The sequence below is a fragment of the Myiozetetes cayanensis genome, unplaced genomic scaffold (assembly GCF_022539395.1).
Source record: "Myiozetetes cayanensis isolate MyiCay16 unplaced genomic scaffold, myiCay2020 scf1, whole genome shotgun sequence".
Taxonomy (NCBI): domain Eukaryota; kingdom Metazoa; phylum Chordata; class Aves; order Passeriformes; family Tyrannidae; genus Myiozetetes; species Myiozetetes cayanensis.
The window spans coordinates 51,592,601-51,612,905 of record NW_026086604.1 but is presented as its reverse complement, the minus strand read 5'-3'; the positions used below and the strand labels follow the sequence as shown (position 1 = coordinate 51,612,905).

Sequence of the window (20,305 nt, the reverse complement as noted above, 5' to 3'; positions counted from 1 at the left end):
TATTTAATTTGAGAAGCAGTTTTCAGAAATTTTAATAAAAATCGACACAATAATTTGGACACCAAAGGTAGTAGTTTATTGCAACAGCTCTCTAAAATAGTTTTAGAAGTAGGCCAGGCTGTAGACATCTAAACTAATAATTGAAACTGAAAAGTGAAAATTAGATGATATGTATACTTGAGCATGATCCACTTCTACTCAGATTTTCCATCTGAACAACAGGAACCATATCAATGGTTCACTCCTTGGAAAAATCCACACAAGACACTAAAGACTTCTGTATACAATGCAAGAATTATTTCACAACAAAAAAAGAAAAAAAAAAAGGATGACATGCAGTCACCATGTCATTCATTTGCTCTTATTTATTCTATACTGTCTATACTGTAAGGTAGACACAGACCTATGAGGAACGGAGAAAGGAAGCACAGTCAATCATTTAATCAAAGACAACATAACACATGTTGAAATAAAGCATGTCCCAACAGTTTGAACAGATACCCTTCATGCTGGAATTGCCTAATTTTTGCATTTGTATTTGACAGTTTGACTACAGTTGGAACAATCATACCCTACTGACTGTTATTGTTGAGTCTTCCTAATGATTTTCATTGTATGACACTATTTAGTTGACTTTATTATTTTTAACCTCTCAGCCTAAAGTTTTCCATGATGAATACCAGTGCACATTTATGATCAGAAGGGAAAAAAAGGAAAACGAGCAAGTAAGTGTTTGTCAATATTTTAAGTAGCCTGCTGCTTTGAAATCTACCTTAATTTTTTCAGCATTCTGCTGTGGAGTCAGAGGTTGCACAATGCATTTCATGGGCTTCACGAAAGAAACTGCATTTTCAGTTTTAAGGCTCAGAGTAAAAGTGTCCTTAAAAATACAAAATAAACTCAATTAAAATAAACAAGTGAATTATTACCATCACTTAAATGCATCTCCAAGGACTGAACCAGGTACAAATACTACTAAAACAGAAATAAAGAATACTGTTCTTAAAGGAATGGATACATTCAGACTATGCAATACAACACTTCTGCATGTAAGTCTTTGTTGATGCTGACCATCTGACTCCAAGTGAAGCTGGTAGAAGACAAAACCACTCCGTACTTTTGAAGTACTTTTGATTACCTGTACCATAATCAAGCTGAAAAATCAGACATTCAAGAAAATAATTTTCTGCCATTCCTATGGGCTTCAGCTCCCTCTTCCAACTTGAGCAGTACATTCCAGAATGATGACACTGCAGAATTAAGTTCACATTTGGGTTTCCTGCAGTCACAGGAAGACTTACTACGCTGTCAGTGTAAGCATGTGTTTTACATACTTGCACATTACATCGACTTAGAACTTCAGATCTTTATATATTATGGCAAAATCAGTAACACAACTGCTCCTATACTTAAAAGTAATTTTTCCTCCTCCACAGTTGTCCTAGTTACAGAAGCTGGAACCAGTTTATCACTATGTGGGTATAGTCAAAACTGTATTTTACACCCTCTATGTCATTTCTGATGGACTGTTAATAAATGGATTGTTTGCAGCAGCTGCCGAGGGCACACCTGACACTTCAGGCTACAAGGTGGGTATTAAAAAAACCCTGGAGGCAGGGGAGTGTTCTTTTGTTTTCACACCAAGGACTCAGCTGTTATAACTCCCCTCCAGAAAGGCATTAATGCCTTCATACCCAGCCTGAGGGGGCATCTCTGCTAATGGGCCACCCTGGACTGACATAATAGGCAGCTGCAACGACCTAGACCATCAAAGATTCCAAAAATATCCCATGACTCACGGAGTTGAATCACCCATCGTCAAACTCCCCATCCTGGGTGAGGTACTGGGCATTCCCACCCGAACTTGAGCATATATAAATCTGGGGTTTTGGGACTTCTGATACAACTCATTGGATGGAGAGGAGGACCAGAAGTCCAACAGGACTGTGACTGCCACTCTCGACAGGACTGTGACCATCATCCGGACCAACAGGTTTCCTTTCCTTTTTCTTTGCACTCGGGGGGCCATGTGGTGCTCAGTACAGGGGCTAACAAACACCGTTCTAGTTTTGTCCCAGAGGGCTGCACTATACATCTGTCTTTGGGGGCTAAAAACTAGGTTTCTCTGTATTATTGTATTTATTGTAGTCTTTTTAGTAAATTGTAACTCTGACTTGTAATCTCTCGAGTTGGTTTCATTTCTCCCGGCAGTTTACTTTTAAACTAGCACCAGTTTATGCTTGCAATCTATTTTGGAAATGCTTTTAAAAGAAAGTGCATGTTTTCTCCACAGGAAGGATCCCTGTGTGGAGAGTTAATTAAAATACTAGAAGACCTGGTTCCAGTTAGAGCATTTATCAGAACAACCAGACAGGAAGGGCTATTCTTTGAAATGTTAAATACACTGTCAACCTTGGATGGGGGTCAAGAAAGATTTTTCAATGCATCTGACACTCCGAAAAAAAATGTATATACTCCAGAATAAAAAACCATACTGTTTATGATGGGATGACAGACTCAGTAAAGTATTTTATAAATTGAGATATTTGTTAGTTCACATTTAAGATGAGTTAAAGAACAAGAATACCGCAATGCATTCACAGACTCTTCAGTCAAATACCTATTAATAAAGAAGAGGACTATGAAGGTAAGAATTCTTCCTTTATGTTAGAAAAGATTAGAATAAGAGTTGATTTCCAACATGTAACATATACAGCAATTCTGATACAATAAGCCATTTTTGTAACAGATGTTATCCTTCCTGACTGCTATATAAAAATAAAAAGAAACCAAACAGCTGACCCAAAATAAGTGTTAATAAATTAAGTGCTTGGATTTAAGAGTTTTGCATTTTGAGTTGGACTCTTTCATGGTTAAGATTGTTTCATAACCTGAATGATAAGTAACTTTCCAGCCATAAACAAAGAAGGCAAGAAGTAGCAAGAGTCAGCTGATTTGAAAGACAGAGTTCATAAAAGGTCCAATCCACTGCCTGTAAGATCTAACATAGTATAGAAGACACTTTTGAACCACAGCTAGTAAAAAAATAAACCAAAAATACCCCAACATCATAAGATACTCTTTTTTTCTCCTGTGCTGGACTGTAGTAGCAGTAAATATTCAACTGGCCTAACATTTGATTTTGATAAAGCATTTCCAGCTTGTTGAAACTATCAATTTCAATATGCAGCTTGTTTCTTTTTTAGGAAAAGGAGAGAGAAGAGGATAGTTTCAACCATCCTAAAACCAGACTACACGCTACAGGGATGAAAAGGACCAAGTAAAATACTGCTGTTTCCAAAGTATTTCAAGTTAATAATCTTGGGGGGGGCGGTTTTGCAAGAAATCATGATAGTACTGTGTTCTTCTACACCATAGTAGACCAAGACATGGTTAACCATCCTTATTCTTTAACAAAAACATTCACCCAGAAGTGTCAGGTTACATTCTTTACATTAAAACAGTAACAGAAAATACTGCCCTGTGTGTCAACACAAGTTAATTCTTTAAACATAGATTCTTGCCCTCTTTCTTCACAGTGTAATCTAAACAGTTGTTTTCTTAATATTTATAGGAGAACTCCTTACAGCAAGGATCCAGGCATGTCCAGCAAATCACCACAGATAACAGCATAAAGAACGTCAATCACATTTACTGTTAACGCCATGAAATAACCTAAGGGCTTTGGAAAATAAAGGTTTTTTTCAGGTATGAGATCCTGTTTTTTAAATTACACACAGCTTGAGAAAAACCATGTTCCATCAAGCACAGGACTGGTGTCTGCTATCTAAAGTCAATGAATCAGTAATAAGTTATTTGCCTAATTAAAAATAAATATTTGAGGGATATTGATACCAAACAAAGTTGATTAAGTTGAAGGCTTACGTCAATATAAGACATTTGATATTATAAATAAGCAGCACATGTATGCCTGATGTTATTCTACAAATGATCAATACAACAGAGTTCAAATGAATCAGGAATCAGATAAGAGATGGATTTCAAGAACTGTTGTGAATCATCAACTAGTTCCAGTAAACTTTAAGTCACTGATTAAAGACACCACTGTGAATAATGCTAGCTTATCAAAAGACTGAAGAGTGGAGGAGCATCAACTTTGCAGAACAGCAACTCTGATAAGCATGGTACAGTCAAATAATATTCTTCAATGAGCCACTGCAAGGCCATATCTCTGCAATCAGCAGAGGCAGAGTACAAAGATTTTTATTCACCGGTTTCAGAAAGACTTGGATATATTATATCATGAACTGTCTGATGAATGAGGCCATTTTCCTCCAGAAAATAAATACAAATAAAAACACCATTAAAAGCAGGCACTGCCCACTTCCGACACGTTGGAAAAACAAAAAGCAGACAAAAGCAATAGGTGGTGAACACATTTATCTTTTAAAGAATATTTTCCAGACTGTTTTCTTTCAAGGAATGGAATAACTAAGTGAGTTATACCTACAAACAAGCTGGAGAAAGCCAGTGTAGTATGAATTCCAACACAGCAAAAGATGAAGTTGGTGGGTGGGGCAGTGCGTGTTCTGTTCTAAACTAGGGTCCCAAAAAATACCACTGCTTGAACACTCTGTATGAGATAATAGTGTAATATTAAAGTTAAAATTCAAGCAACTTATTAATTTAGAGCACAGAGACTACGAGGAAATTAAATTCCTTGGATACAAAGACAGTAAAATGGAAAAAATCTCACTAGTCACTTCAGCCTAATCATTCATAAATTCCTAAAGTCTGCTCTGTTTGATTACTTACCTCATGCTGATGAAGCAGCTACCAATACCAAAGTCTTTATCAGTCTAACTTTAGAGTGATCTGCATTAGGGGATAAAGGACTGAACTCAAAAGTTGTCTATTTATTTATGTGGTATTGTCAAATTGCTTTTTCTGGCACAAGATTACAGGAGATTAATTCAGAATTTCTTTGCACATCATGTGAACAGACAGTTAATTTAACTTTCTAATTACCCTTTTATCAGGGTATCAGGATACAGATACATAGGGGAGAAAAAACAGAGAAAAAACCCAACCATCTCAAAACAGCAGAGAAGTTGTACTTTTAAGAGTAAGGGTGGAAGGGTAAAAAAAAAGAAACTTTTGTTCTCATACTCAGCCATCTTTGCATTAAGAGAAATAATGTCACTAAGAAAAGGTTACATTTCAGTGGCAGTCAACATAGCAGAATGTACTGATGTTATGCTGTTTAGGCTTGAAAAGTTTATGTGTTTGTTTTGTCCTGCACACAGTCTACATGTGCTACAACAGGAGGTGCTGCAGAACCTTGGCAGATTGCATCACTGCTCACACAAGCAAGGCACAAAACCCCTGGGAAACTGCGGTGTTAAGATGAATAGTCTCCCCCTAGAGCAGAACAAGGTATTAACACATACCTGTTCTTAAGCATTGTACAGGGAGAGAGAACAAGTGTGAAACGTCTGGTCATTCTATTTCAGAGCATCAGAACCCCCACCTCCTTTTCCTGAAAATGCTGGACCAGGAGCACGAGCAGTGATACTTGTGCATATTGTGAAGTAGCATGAAAGACGGTCCTGTCTTCCCTGCCAAGCCTCCAAACCCTTCTGTAACACATCTGAAAGCCTGTTTGACCTTTTACTGCTTTGCTTTAGCTTTTCCTGACATATTAGAAAGCATTATTCAGTCTCTGGCAGATAGATAACATATCTGTGAATCTGCTTTAATTAGACAAGGACTACTGCCAAATGGGAGTCGATTTGGAGTCAATTGCTCTTCAGGTGATTCTTTCTGCATTAAATTATGAGCAACTTCAAGTATCAAAAAAATTATTCTCTGCATTTCATCTTTTCCGTGAAACAGTTTTCCTTCCACCTCTGGTAGTTCAAAGAGATAGCTGAAATACACCCAGAGCCAGAATCCCCTGACAGAGAAGAGTTCTGCATATCAAAAGCCAAACACCACTGTAGGCAGTTTTTTGTTCTTTTCCCTCTCGCCTCTGCTGAGTCAACATCCTCACTATATCACACAACATCCTCAATATATCGGTTTAAGAAGTAGAAGGCTCCTGGAGTGAATGTGTTGTCCCCCTAATACTTACTGTATTTTCCCCACCTATTAAAAAGAAAAAGAAAAAGAAAGACACTACTGAACAAATAAGCTCATGAATCCAGATACTGAGTAGAATAAGAAAACCTGAGGAAGCAGCAATAGAATTTGGAATAACAGCATAATACACTCTGGTTGCACCTGAAACCTCATGGGAAAGGGACTGCTACTGCACCAGATCTGAAAGCAAGATGACAGGAATATCATGCTCAACTCTACTGCTTCTGTACTGTCTTTCATTAAGAGAAAACAAATGCTTTAGAGCACCAAAGAATCACAGAAAGTGTAAAGCTGTTCAAAATGTCCCCCAAATTAAGAAGAAAAATGTATTTACTAAAAGAAACAATGCATGGCAGTTATTTAAACACAGTTTGTTATCCAGTCTTTCTCTAAGGGTCAGAAACTTGTGTTCCCGTCTCAGAGCTATTTCATCTACAGAGACAATCCAGATTAATATGAACTTGAAGTACAGTTCTGTTAAACAAACCAAAGCCATGAGAATTTACATGGAAGATGGGTGGTTTGTTGGTTGGGTTGGTTTTTTTGCTCCCTTCATCACATCCCAAGCATAAGAAAATAGTCTAAAGAATGAGATTTCTGCTTTTCATTCAAAATGTAAAACCAAAGGAAGATCAACTTCTCAGTCTAAACCAGAATTATTGTCCTGTAGTTCCCATCTGGTTTCCTTCATGGAAATATTTTCAAGGGATAAAAGCAAAACAGTTTGAACAGTTACTCTTCTGCATTAAGGCATGCTCACAAATCAGTAGACCCAATGAATAAAAGGATCTGGAAATCATCTTAAGTTATAGCCTATCCCTCATGCAGTTTTCCTGCTTGTTTGTACATGAACTAGGTTGCACAGCATCACACATAACAGTAGCATACTTGTGGTATACTGTGAGGTTTTTAAGCACAGTGGAAGCAGGAAAACATCTCATACACATCAAGGACTTCTTTAATTTGTTCAGTTTTTAACATTAGGTAACTAAATGACTGGAGGAAAATGGACACATTATGAGATGTAAATACCTTCCACAGCATCTTGTTACTTAGAAAGGAAAGGAGGATTTTTTCTTTAAAATACTAAATTAAAATTAAATTTTAACTTAAAAAAAGGTAAACAATAAACCAAACACAAAAAACCCTTCATCAAACTTTCTAAGCTCCTATCTTTTCAGATGATGAACTGGTTATTTCTGCATATGACCTTTATACAAATTATTATATACTTCTGCATTTTAGGTTTATAGTTTGTACAAGAATATAAAAAAAGAAATATTTTTTGCAAAGGCTGGTACATGTCAGAAGTGCTTAATATCTTGTTCATATCTCTCCTAGACAGTAAATTAGACAAGTACAGGAAGCTCAGAACAGGCAGCAGATAACACCACAAGTCTATTTTGTAATTCAAATGTCCAGCGAGTCAAAGGATGAAAAAAACGCAATCTTGTTACAGAATCCATTACACTTGCCCTGTTCTTATGAAGATTTAAGCCTATGAGATATGCCAGGACATAATCCAACCACATACTTTTGAAGGCTTTTTTAACTCACCTGGCCTCCTCTGAGCAATCAACCGCATTTTACAAGAATGTCAATGGTCATCTCTGGGCATACAGAGACACACATGTGCACCTCTGTCTGAAAAAATATCATTTGGCAGAGAGAATGGTTCTACAATTAACATGAAATTAATTCAAATCTGTGAACTAGGAATAAGTGCTCTCAGCCAAGAAAAAAAAGCAACTTGCTTTTGTTGTAGCTTAGTCCTCTGCAATATAAGAAAGATATTAAGCTGTTACAAAGTGTCCAAAGGAGGGCAATGAAGATGGTGAAGGGCCTTGAGAGGAAGCCGTAGGAGGAGTGGCTGAGGTCACTTGGTCTGTTCAGCCTGGAGGAGACTGAGGAGAGACCTCCTTGCAGCCTACAACTTTCCCATGAGGGGAAGAGGAGGGGTAGGCACTTATCTCTTCTTTGTGGTGACCACTAGTGACAGAACTCAAGGGAATGGCCTGAAGTTGTATAGGGGATGTTAGGTTGGATATTAGAAAAAGGTTCTTCATCCAGTGGCTAGAACAGGCTCCCCAGGGAAGTGGTCACAGCACCAAGTCTGACAATTCAAGAAGCATTTGGATGGTACGCTCAGGCACATGGCGTGACTCCTGGGGATGGTCCTGTGCAGGGTTGAGAGTTGGACTTGATGATCCTTGTGGGTCCCTTCCAGCTCAGCATATTCTGTGACGTAAGGCTTTCAGAAAAATAAAGATGGTTACGAAGAAGGTACAGCCTTACACCACGAAGTGCATTCTACATTTTCTTCAAGATGCAGAATGACTAATTCTCCAAAAATAAGAGAACTGTAGCATAACAGAGTTGGTAATGTCTCCAGCAACAATCTTTTATTGAAAACTGTTGTGAATAAGGTATAAATTACACTTGCACCTAATACTAAGGGTCCATGTTTATCCACACTTCCAGCAGTTTAACACAGCCTTCATTCTTCCTAGCGGAAAAACACAAGTCTTTCTATCCATTTTAATCCACATATGGCAAATTAAATACAGAATATATTACATGTATCGAAAAGTATGTATTTTCAAATTAAAAAAAGAGAGGATGGGTGTGAGGAAATGATACCCGCAGAGAGTGAGGACTCAGTTTATTGTCAGATTTTTATTACAGACATTTTTAAGCCTGCTACTTTCTCCATTGCACATACTAACCCAAATCAGAGAAGCAATGGTTTTTTTTGAAGACCAACTAGACAATTTGGTTGAATTGACTGCTGAGAAGAGCTTCCTTTTTGCCCCTTAAAGGAATGAAGTCTTCTTAAAAGAAACTGTCAAAATTGTATTGCCTATCATAGAAAAAGTGAAAGACATTTCATTTTTTTCCTTTTTCTTTTAAATATTTGGGAAAACGAAAGCCTTTTGCTTTTAAACAGCTTTAAGTTCCAAAATGCATGTTTTTCCCACATGATGTAAATCCTTCTCTCAAATGAAGATAACAGCACAGAATTTAAAATTCTACCTAGATCTGGCTTACCACAGTAATGGTATTTTCAGAAAGAATAATTTATTATTCTTAAACCTAACATTACTTTGAATATAAGTGGAATTTATAATTCCTCAAACTTAAGTTTAAAAACAAACAAATGTAAAATACCAGACTATGAGGAAGCAATTCAAGTTTGACTTCAAAGAGATCTTATCAGCTAAGATCTTCCACTACAGATGATTGATGTTATGCCTTATGTTATAGACATTAATTGGCAGCTTTTTTCTTGTATTTTTTGATCTTCCACACATGAACACAGAAAAAGAACATAACAGATATTTTCTTAAGTAGTTTTCACTTATTCTAGTCCCAAGCAGCAAGTGTGGGACTTGTGTGTCCTTCTTCGTACAGCTTATTCAGCAGGGTTTTAAGCTCTTAAACTTTTCTTCCATATTCACGTGCAGACAAATCACAAGACACAGGAGTTTCACACATACCTACACAGTGCTACAGGGACAATATGAAACACTGCTAGTCAGTGTACTGAACATGCTCATCCACTCTCGGAAAAGGCATAAATATGATGTGCACAGGCCAGGTACGAGGTAGTATTTCTTCCAGATCCTCCCTTCCTGGGTATTTAAAAAGCAAACAAACAAACCACAACACCTTACTGATTTATTATCAATCAAAAGTATACATCCAAAGTATTAAAAAAAGACACCTAGAATACTTGTGTCAGACAGTTGAAAGTAATAATGGCACAGTAAGACAAAGCTTCTGTCCATGAAGTGAAAGCTGTGTTGATGATTGCAGCCCAGCGTGGATCTCACAGGGCTGAATAACCACACACAGGGCTGCAAATCTTAACCATAACCAACCTATTTTAACTACCTACAAAAGGCTGATTCTATTAAGACTATACTAAGTAACTACTACAGACATGCATTTCCCTCTCTTAAAAAAAAAAAAAAAAAAAAAGTCAATCTATACCTTCAACAAAAGGCCACTTTAGGACTTTTTTGGACTGTGGCACCAGCCAACAGGCCGAGTAACTCCTGCTCTGTGCTTTGTTTTACTTATCTGTTCAACCCACCAAGCATCTGCTTTAAGAAGAGCCTCTAATTGGACACTACAAGAGATCCAAACCACACAAAATTTAAGAAAACCCTGAAACGTATGGTAAAGAATTCTCCAGTGCAAAATGGTATCTCAGAAGTTGCTACTCCTTCTATAGAGGGGGTAAGCAACAGCTCTTATCTTATTTACACCATTTTGTTTCCCTACTACTATTAAAAATCTATGGAGAAGAATCATTTTCACACAATCCAGCAAAAGGAAAATATTTCTAGAGCAGGTTTAACTATCAAATAAGCTAAATTTGGTAAGCAGAGGGCAGGCCAGGTTTCTGCCACAGCTCAGACAGTCTGCTGGATTAAAAAGATAAGACTAATTTTTAAAAAAATCAATTCAACTTTCTAAACTCAAATGGTACCCAAATTGAAAAAGTAAGTTGAAGGAAGCCACGACTTTAAGAAAAAAAACCACCAGTAAATATTACCCTAAATTTGTAGGTCAAAAGAAAATAAAATGAAAAAAAAATTATATATGTGTGTTGGGCAGTGGAAAGGGATGAGCATGGGAACAATGTTTCAAATTGTATTTCTTCTAAATTGGCGGGGCGGGGGGGAGGGGAGGGAAGGCATGGAGAAAGAGAACAATTATTCAAATCCAGGAGTTTTATATACACTTTAAAATTTCTGCAGTCAACAAGTTTCAAATGGTAATGGGACCTTAAAATGACAAAGAACATGCCAGCATAGTTTGCTTAATTAAGACACTATATTACAGTAAGTATTTGTGGAATACACACTGATATACAAAACTTGCCTACTAGCTTAAAGTTCATACTGCCTAAGCAGCAGCTGCAGAACCCATCCTTGCACAGCAGGGAAAGCCTCTCACAGCACTGCTAGGTTTAATTTAGGAAAAACCAAAATAGTTCCTTTTTTTCTTAAATATTAAGTGATTAAAGACAAGCAAAATCAACCAAAGAATGGAAATCAGTTAAAACATCCAAATACGGGCTAAATGCAGTTAGTTGTTAGTTTACAGGAAAAAAGAAAAGCTAAGTATTGTAAAACAGGGATTGCTTTCAGTACACTTAAACCCCCAAGTTAAGAACTAATTGAACTCTTCTTGGTGTCTCCTGCCTACTGGTTTCCTTACCTGCAGGAGTGCATATACCACTTTCTGCGATGCCATAAGTTACAACCAAAGCAGAAGAGCATTTGGGAAGAAATGCAAATGATGCAAAGGATTGGAGATGTTAGAACCTATTTAGTTTATTACATCGCTCAGTATTTGCAGCCCATTATTTCAAAGTCCTGGAAATATCTGTTCCTACCAATTATATATATCCATTATCTCCACGTTGGGACTACCTGGCTGTAGGGATCCTAAATCTGCCAGTCTCATTTACAGACAAAGGAGGGCATCATCTCTGGTGGTAACAGAGAAACACCTCAAGCACATAGCCTTATGCAGACACAGGCAAAGTATAAGTGCTTTAAGCTAAATTAAATCCAGGCATTTCTCAAAAAGCATGAGTTGACACTATATACAAGTTAAAGTTATTTCTCAAGAAAAATCTATTAGGTTTAATTTTAAAGTCTTAAAATTGGCTTGGGGATGGATGATAAACTTCAGGATTTGCTGATGTAGAGTATATAAGGAGACTGCAATTTCAGTCTAAAAGCCATTGTAAGATCAGAAACCCTCTTTGCAACAAAGTTTATTTCTGACAACAGTCCTTAGGTGTATAGTTAAGAAAACTAAAAAAGCATTACTTTTACTATACATCTCTGAGTTTCTGGGATCTCCTGCTTAGCAGATTCCCAAGCTTGACAAGGCATCCTTGTATTTGATTTCCATCAATTCAGGGGAGTTATGTTTCATGATATATACTTTTGCACATAAACATCACCAAACATATCTAAATTTCGCTATCATGTCAATACTTAAATATCATGTAAGCAGTTACAGTACCCTTTAAGTGAAGAAAATTACTATCTCCATTTTCCCTCTTTCAATCTCTATATTATTACTTTCAGTTTCTGTTGAATAGAAAAGCTCTTACTCAGAACACTTTCAGTTTCAGTTTAGCAGGGAAGTGTAAAAGAATGTGTTCTGCTTGAGAAAGTCATCCGAACTTAGGACAGCAACCAGGAGTCAGGGTAAATGGAAGAAATGGGAGCCAGAGGTTAGAAGACAACAACTACCTAGGAAAAAAAATTCTATCTATGGCTTACTTCAACATTACATGAGCCTTAATTATTACCACAGTGGTGAACACTTTGTTTAAAGCCAATTCCCCTTCAACCCACTTACTCACAAAATAGTTTAAAATATGAGAATGGAAATGAGAATGTAAATTGCTTCTATAAAGTGATTTGTAATGTTTCTACAGTTTCTAGGAAATCAGTAGCTAAAACAGTTCTGTAGAAGAGAATGATTACAATTCTCTAGAAAAAAAGACCAAACAGAAACTAAGACAGAAACCAAAGCTACAAGACTCTGATAAAGCCCTGTACATCTACGCAATAAATATGTACACCTAAAAAAATCTACATCTCAGGGTTAGTAAAAGCATCCTAGGAATTTTGCACAGGTGAACATTTTCACTTACAAAAAGATCAAGAAATAAAACCCCCACAAATACAAGTGCACAACAATCAAATCAATAATCATACAATTTCTGATTTTTTTTAAGTGGACATTAAGCAAGAAACAGCCAACTGTGGTGGAAAGCTGGTTTCCATTTTATGTGGGTTCTTTTTCTTGCAGAAAAAACCCAAATAGACGTGAACAGCATTTGCTGTTATTCCAGTGCAGCAATAAAGCCTCTACATCACCTTTACAGCCACCTGATACATACACATCTATTAACGTGGGAGGCACAGACAGAGCTGATCTTGAGGACTTACTGCACACACCCTCCCTTTCACAACTGCTGGTTATGACAAAACACATTCAATGTTTTCAAATGTAGGTTAGAGGAGAGCATCAAAACATCATGAGCAGCATGAGACATTAGCTGGGGGGGAAGCTGTGACAGGCAAGAACAGGCTCTTTGAGAGATATTTACCAATATACACTAAATAAAGCCTTTGAGACTTCATAATATCTTGGTAACTTACATGCACAGCTCATCACAAAGCTGATTGTTTTCATTTGACAGAATAAAAGAATCAGTGTGGTTCTAAGGAAAGGTCGTTTTCAAACATTCATAGAAGCTTCTCTTCTAATATACTACTTACTTCGTCTCTAGAGATTCTTAGTGTTCTTACATTAGTGCATTTATTTGCATACCCTTTTGATATCTAGTAGCAGTTTCTTAAAATATATTCTGTGTTTTTCCTCTAAAATTTCAATAATATCCTCTAAACTCGCCCCAGATAGTATAGAAGGTACACAAGGACAAACGCATATGAGGCTATTATTTACAAACTTGTGTTTAAAAAAAGAAACACAAAGCCCACGCCAACGCTGTTGCTCAACTTTGTTTGTTCTGTGACAGCGCTCTGCTGTCACTGCATTCACCATTTCATCTCTGCTATGCATTTCCTCCATGTTGATCTACAATAATATTCCTCCTCTCTCTAGCAAAGGTATGCTTTTCAGGTTCACTTTGCCAGGAAGACCTTAGGGACAGGGATCCAGTTCTTTACCACCTGGAATGCTATAAAATATCAGGCTGATAATATTCTTTATTCTAAGAGGCCTTTGTATACATCCTAAGTCTTTTCCTCTCTGAAAGACTGAAAAAGATTACCTTATGCAATGCAATTTCGCTTTACTCCTTCTCTGACAAATAAACCCTTCCGCGTTCTAAATAATTTCCTCTTATCTGGAGCAGCGTTTCCACTTCTTTCAAACAGCAACACAAAGCACCTGCAGTTCTCCCTACATCTAAATCAAACATTTATATCAGGCCCTGATCTGCCAGGGCTGAAACAATAATCTAACATTTCCTCCCAGCAATATGGAGATCAAGAGAATCTTTTTTGATTATGACACAGATTTAATGCAAAATTCAACACAGTCAGTCTCAGGAGTGTTGAGTTTCTTTCAGGGTGCCAAGGGTCAGAGATGGTTTATTTTTCAAATGGCATTGTTTCTGAACAGGTGTTTACTGCTCTGGTTTACTATGACAACCACCCATGTTATAGACTACACATAGTATCTATTTGTTAGGATCCTTTTGTTCGAGCAACTACAATGCTCTCTAGAGGAAGGCCACCAATCAGTATTTCTGCCTTCTTGTAGCCATACTAGTCACAACACACTTTCAGATGTTACAGGAGGAAAAAAACCATTAAAATTATTAATATTCCATTTTAAAAGGCATATTTTTAAGAGTTAATTACTGTAACAGTTCAAGAATCAGAAGAGACATTTTACAAATAATATTATTAATTCCATGGAGAATTACATCTTCTTCCTCTTCCCTTTTACTGGCTGTGCTAGTATCCTACAGGCTGGTATTTTACGGGAGAAAATAAAGCCTGTGATTTGGTTTTTGGAAGTAAAGCACTACAGTTCTGGTGAACATTGCTTATACCTTTTATGCTCTGCTGTATTTCGTATTTTCTCCTCCTCTTACCCACCAACAGGAATGAAGAAGTCCAGTAACACAAAAACAGAGCTTCATAAAGAAAGACATAAAGACTGCCCCAAATCTGGAATGCACATAGATAAGCACCAAAACTTTGTACCATGCAACTTTACAAAAACACGCAAAGTAAGCTAATGCAAAAGCAAATCAGTATTTTCATCCTGACAGAAAACAGAGATATATGACCACAGCTGAGAGTCCAAATAAGCCTTCTGCTCAGACCATAAAAAAAAAAAAAAAAAAAAAAGCCCTGCAGTATGACTGTTCTGTTTCCTGCAGGAAATGAGATGCTTGTATTAGATACCCCTGTGGTTTTCATACTGTAAATGTATCAGCTGGTACAAATCCTCCGGAGAGGACTATTAACTAATGCTTAGAAAGAGCAGTGGCAATAGCAGACCGCACGTAGCACCTCAGAGAAGAAGGGACAAAAGCTGACAGATCATCCTTAAAAAAAAAAAAAATCTGAGAGCCAACAGCTGAAGAACACATCTTGTTGTCGAGGCGATGCCTGAGGAATGTACATACCTACACCCGCTTATTTCCCCTTACTCCGCTTGCTGATTCTTTATATAAAGACCCTAATTCTCATCAGCACTCCTCTCATTTAGAAGCCTCAAGCCCACTGTACCGCTCCTCACTAAACCATCCCTGGTTACACCCGGCAGAGTAGAACCATCCACAGGCTACACGCATCCTGTGCATGGCCATTTTTCCTCCTTTCTACTGTGTCGGGTTTTTTTTCTGGGTCAATGTTTCTGAGAGAACTTCCCGCCCCGCGGGCGATGGGAGCAGCCCCCGGCCCGGGCAGGGCTCCTGTCCCCGGGCAGACCCCGCCGCTCCCCTTCCCGCATCGCTCCCGCCCGCCGGTCTGGGTGGAGCCGCTCGCCCTCGCAGGACAAGCGCCGACCGTGCTCTTCATTGCAAAACCACTGCCAGAACCAGAAGGGAGGAGGAGAGACGAAGGGGAGGAGGAAAGGAAAAGAAGGTGTAAACCTGTCTGGGGGAGAGCCGGGGGACGGCCACGGCCGGGGGCGGGAGGGCAGGGCCGGGCCGGGCCGGGGAGAGGGCAGCGGGGAGACAAAGGAGGGATGGAGGGTGCCCAAAGCAAACAGGGGAAGCCGCGGAGGGGGCGCTGCCGGGGAGCCCCGCGGGGCACCTGCCCGCCCCGGCACACCCCCGCGCACACACACACGTACCGAGCAGCAGCAGGCGGTGCGTCTGCTTGTACTCCCGCTTCTGCTCCTTGAGCGCCCGGTCGATGCTCTTGCTGACTTTCCTCGCCTCCTTCTCCGCCTCCCGCTCCTCCAGGCGCAGCTTCTCCCAGGTCCTCTGCAGCGCCGGCGGCTGGTGCAGCGCTTGCTGCCGCGCCGCCTTCCCCCCGCCGCCCAGGCCGGGGCCGCCGGCCTTGGCCAGCGCCGGCTGCCGCTCGGGGGCCGCCCCGTTGCCGCCGCCGCCGTTCTGCAGCAGCAGCGGCGGCCCGTCCGCCTCCCCGCCGGGCTTACCGCCGGGCCGGAGCGGGACGCCGAGAGGCTGCGGCTGCGGGGCGGCGTGAGGCTCCGCCGGCACTTCGGGCTCCGAGGCGGCGCCGGCGCTGGAGATGGAGCCGCCGCCGCCGCCGCCGGCGTCGCCGAAGAGCCGCGGGCGCAGGCTGTAGCAGAGCCCCATGGCTCGGTGCCGCCGCCGGGGACGGGCTGTAGCGCGGCGGGGCTGGCCTCAGCGCTTCCCGCCGGCCGGGCGGGCGGCGGCGGGCGGGCAAGGGGCGCCGCGGAGCCCCTCACGGCCCCGCTGGGCCATCTTGCATCTTCCTCCCGGGCGGCGGCGGCGGCTCCTCGGCGCCGATCACCTGACACCGGCCGAGCTGCCACCGCCGGGTCCACGTTACCGTAAATACCCCAGCGCCAGCCCACCGCGCAGCAACGCCGGGGGAAGGGCGGGGGCGCCCGCGCCCACACACAGGCGCACACACACACACACACACACTCTCGCAGCCCCCTCCCCGCCCGCCCCTCCGCCCCTCCCCGCCGCCTCACCTCGGGGGGCCAGAGCCTCCCAGACCTCCCGCTCCGCGCCCTGGCTGGGAGACCCTCGCCCCCTCGCTGCCTACACCACCCGCCCTCCTTGTTTCCTCCTTCCCTCCTTGTTTCCTCCCTCCTGGAAGGGCCGCCGTGCCGCCCGTGTGAGCCCCGGGAGCGGCGCGCACACCTCCCCAGGGCTAAGACCCTGACAGACAGACATCCTCTCGCCCGGCATCCCCGGGGGAGAAGCCGAGGCGGAGGCCTCTCACGGAGAGGGACCCGCACGGTGACAGCGGCCCCGGAGAGGCCGAGGCAGCCCCCGCCAGGCTCGGCATCCTCGCAGCTACAGCGCGGTTTCCAGCCCCTGTGCACACACACGCGGCTCTGCGCCCACGCGCTGACTAAGGATGCTGTGGGAGGAAGGCTTTGGGTGCGACAGTAGGAGAAAATAATAGGCAATGTTGGGGTTTGCTCGCTGTCTCAGTCAGTGTTGGCAGCAGTAGTACTCCAACAGCGTGCTGATGTGGGCTGTGGAAGGAAGGCTGGTACCTGAAGTCAGTTCCAGGGCATTGCCAGCCCTTCTCAAGAGAAATCCTGGACAAATTCGGGTTACGTGGAATGTGTCTCAAATAGGCCCTCCTTCTGTTTCATCCATCTCCATGTTCTTCATAAGCTCAGCAGTCCTTTTTCAGGGGCACGTGGCTGCTGGATGAAACGGTGTGTCTCTGAATCTTAAAGCAAAGGTCAGGTTGTGTGTTCACTCTTACGAGGGACGTGTACCTTAGCATAATTTAGAGTCTCCTTTTCAGTAACACTGACCGCATTCATGGACCTCTTTATTCATGCAACATCCCTTTGGATTCTGCAATGACCTGTCTCATTAGGTCATTGGTTTTGTCTTCTATTTTTTTCCAGTGTCCAATATTGTATTAATAGATGCCACTATTTATACACTGCTGTATGATGAAACGTAAGGAGATACAACTCCTGTACTTCTTTACAATTAATGAGTTAGAGCAAATTGGGCATAGTTTTTAGTTTCTGGATATGGGAAACAGAATTGGTTTTGTGACAGATCTATTCGTGTTGAATGGTTTACCTAACGTCCTGTAAAATATGTATTTACTAAGCAGTGAGTTGTGTGTGTGTCGTGGTTTTGCCCTGGCTCAATTTACTTTTATACCCCCACATACAATTACTATTAGTTGAGAGAAGGTTTATGCAGACAAAAAGAGACTGAATTAAAAAAAAATATGAGTATTTATTATTAACAAACTAAAACTAAAGAATTATATTTACAACAATTCTACTTAAGTAAAAGGTATTATGTATTTACAAAAGATACTTCTCCCCCCACCTCCCTTTATATCAGTCCAAGGAGAAGAAGCAGTCTTTTTCCATTTTCAGAATTCCAGCTCTCTCTCTCTCTCTAGTAACTCTGCAGCACTTTCGTCGCAGTTGGAACTTCTTTATCTCTCTCTTATTCTGTGTTGGCCTCCAGGGCTGGGCTTACCCCCCTCCTGGGTTAAAACCGAAGGTTGAGGGTTACCCAGGTCCTGAAGGGTCTCCTTCCATAGACTTGCAAGGGGACACTTGCTTACTATGGATCTTCTTCCACAGGGTTACAGGGGATAATGGTTTAAGAGTTCACCCCTGTTTCCCTATGGAGGTCCCTCCCCATGGGAGAACAGTCCTTGATTGACTTCTCGGCATGGGTCCAGTCTGGATCCCTTACTCGGATCCCAATATCCCACCTGAGCCATTTTCTGCTCCAGCGTAGGTTCTCTCTAGCACCAGCAGCACGGATCCCACACATGGATCCCAACATCCCTACCTGAACCGTTTTGTGTTCCAGCGTAGGTTCTAATACCCGTCAGGGTCATAAATCTTCAACAGCAGCAGCATGGATCTCTCACTGAGATCCCAAGCTTATCTGAGCCGTCTCGCTCCAGCATAAGCATCGATCCCTTCGAGGGTCACAAAGTCTTTAACAGGACTCTGCCTCATCTGAGCCGCTTTTACTCCAGCATAAGGCTTTTCTCTTTCTGTTAAAGTCACAAATCTCTGGTGCATCCACAAGCTCCTCTGTGAGCCGTACGAGGGTCTCTTCACCCCAGCAAACTTCTACAGGTGGCAGGGATTTTATTTTTCAGTCTTTACCCTGCTGAAGGGAGGGAGAGCGAAAAGGAGAAAAACAGCAGCTCTCCCCCCTTCGAACTTTTCTTCTCTCTTCTGTTGCAGCTTCAGCTGCCAGTTTCGACCTTGAAAGTCTTGTTATCTCATGGCTGGAATTCTTCTGCAGCGGTTTCTCGTCTAAGCAGTTCGTCTTTTAAACTTTTTTTTTCTTCACTCTCTCACAAGAGAGAAGGGAGGCTTCAGTACTACACCTGCCCCCCCGGCCCAAGCCGGGAGGAGGGGGCCTTGGCCCTCCTCGGGCCCACCGCGTCTCTCCTACATGGCTGCTGCTCCTAATTTCAACTGCGCCACAACCTTCTCTTCCGTTTTCTTAAAGATGTAATTAGCAAAGGCGTCACTGAACTTTTTGATTGGTTTTTTGTCCGGAAATCACCTGGACAAAACCATCCTCAGCCCCAGCGATGGGCTGGTGGGCAAAACCACGACAGTGTGTTAACACTCACTGGGAAAAAAACCCCAAACATCACCCTACCTAGGCTTAAAATAAATAGATACCTTTTAACTGAAAGCATTAACTGTCTGTGATTGCATCACCCCAAGGAAATGTATAAAGAAAATATTAGCAGGGTTCAGCACACTGTAGACGTTGTTCACTTATACCCTTCAAAATGCTCACCAACTATTTGGACAGATACCTTAGCTCCAAGAAGATCACCCCACAGCTGTTGCTTCTGTTGTATGTTTACATACATAACTCTACAGTGTCCTGGTTACGATCTTCTTGCAAAACATGAAAGTGGTTACATCACAGCAGAGGATGTTACACCACTATTGCAGCGTTGCTGTACCTTCATTGAAAACCCTTATGGACCATAAGAACACACCATCTTCTAGGCTGCAAGTGAAAGATTTCAGCTTTCAACTGAAAACAGAGCAGGAACTGGGATCAGAAGAATCTAAATGTTCAATGTGGCTTGAATAGCCAGGATCCTGGGATTAGTGCCTGTATACTTTCCAGAGTTATTGACTCCCATAGGAGAATTTGCTACTCATCCAATAATACAATAAAACCATGAAAAAAAAAAACAATCCAAAGGAATGGTGAAAGTTAGGGATTTAATACCCAAATGTCAATGCACATACTTTGGTGAAGCTGATCTGTAGAGCTCAATGCATATAACAGCATTTGCAGAATCATGAGCTGCTTTTCAAATAGCGGAAGAAATGCCGAAGTCTGTCCAAATGAGTTCAGATTAGGTAAAATTTATTCTACTAAAGTACTCCTGAGCATGTACAGTGTATGCTCAGTGAGTAAGGGGGAAGGTGAGTTATATATTCAAGGTTAGAGAAGAGACCTGGCAGAATATGCTCT

General features: G+C 41.3%; 1 protein-coding gene across 1 annotated transcript in view; it reads right to left on the bottom strand.

The window, feature by feature from the left end:
- Positions 1-16,628, bottom strand: part of GNAL (G protein subunit alpha L) — a 193,655-nt gene extending 177,027 nt beyond the window's left edge. Inside the window, exon 1 of the mRNA XM_050326172.1 lies at positions 15,979-16,628. Coding sequence (XP_050182129.1) covers positions 15,979-16,447 — 469 coding nt within the window. The 5' untranslated portion in view covers positions 16,448-16,628. The remainder of the gene's footprint in view (positions 1-15,978) is intronic.
- Positions 16,629-20,305: the final 3,677 nt, after the last annotated feature.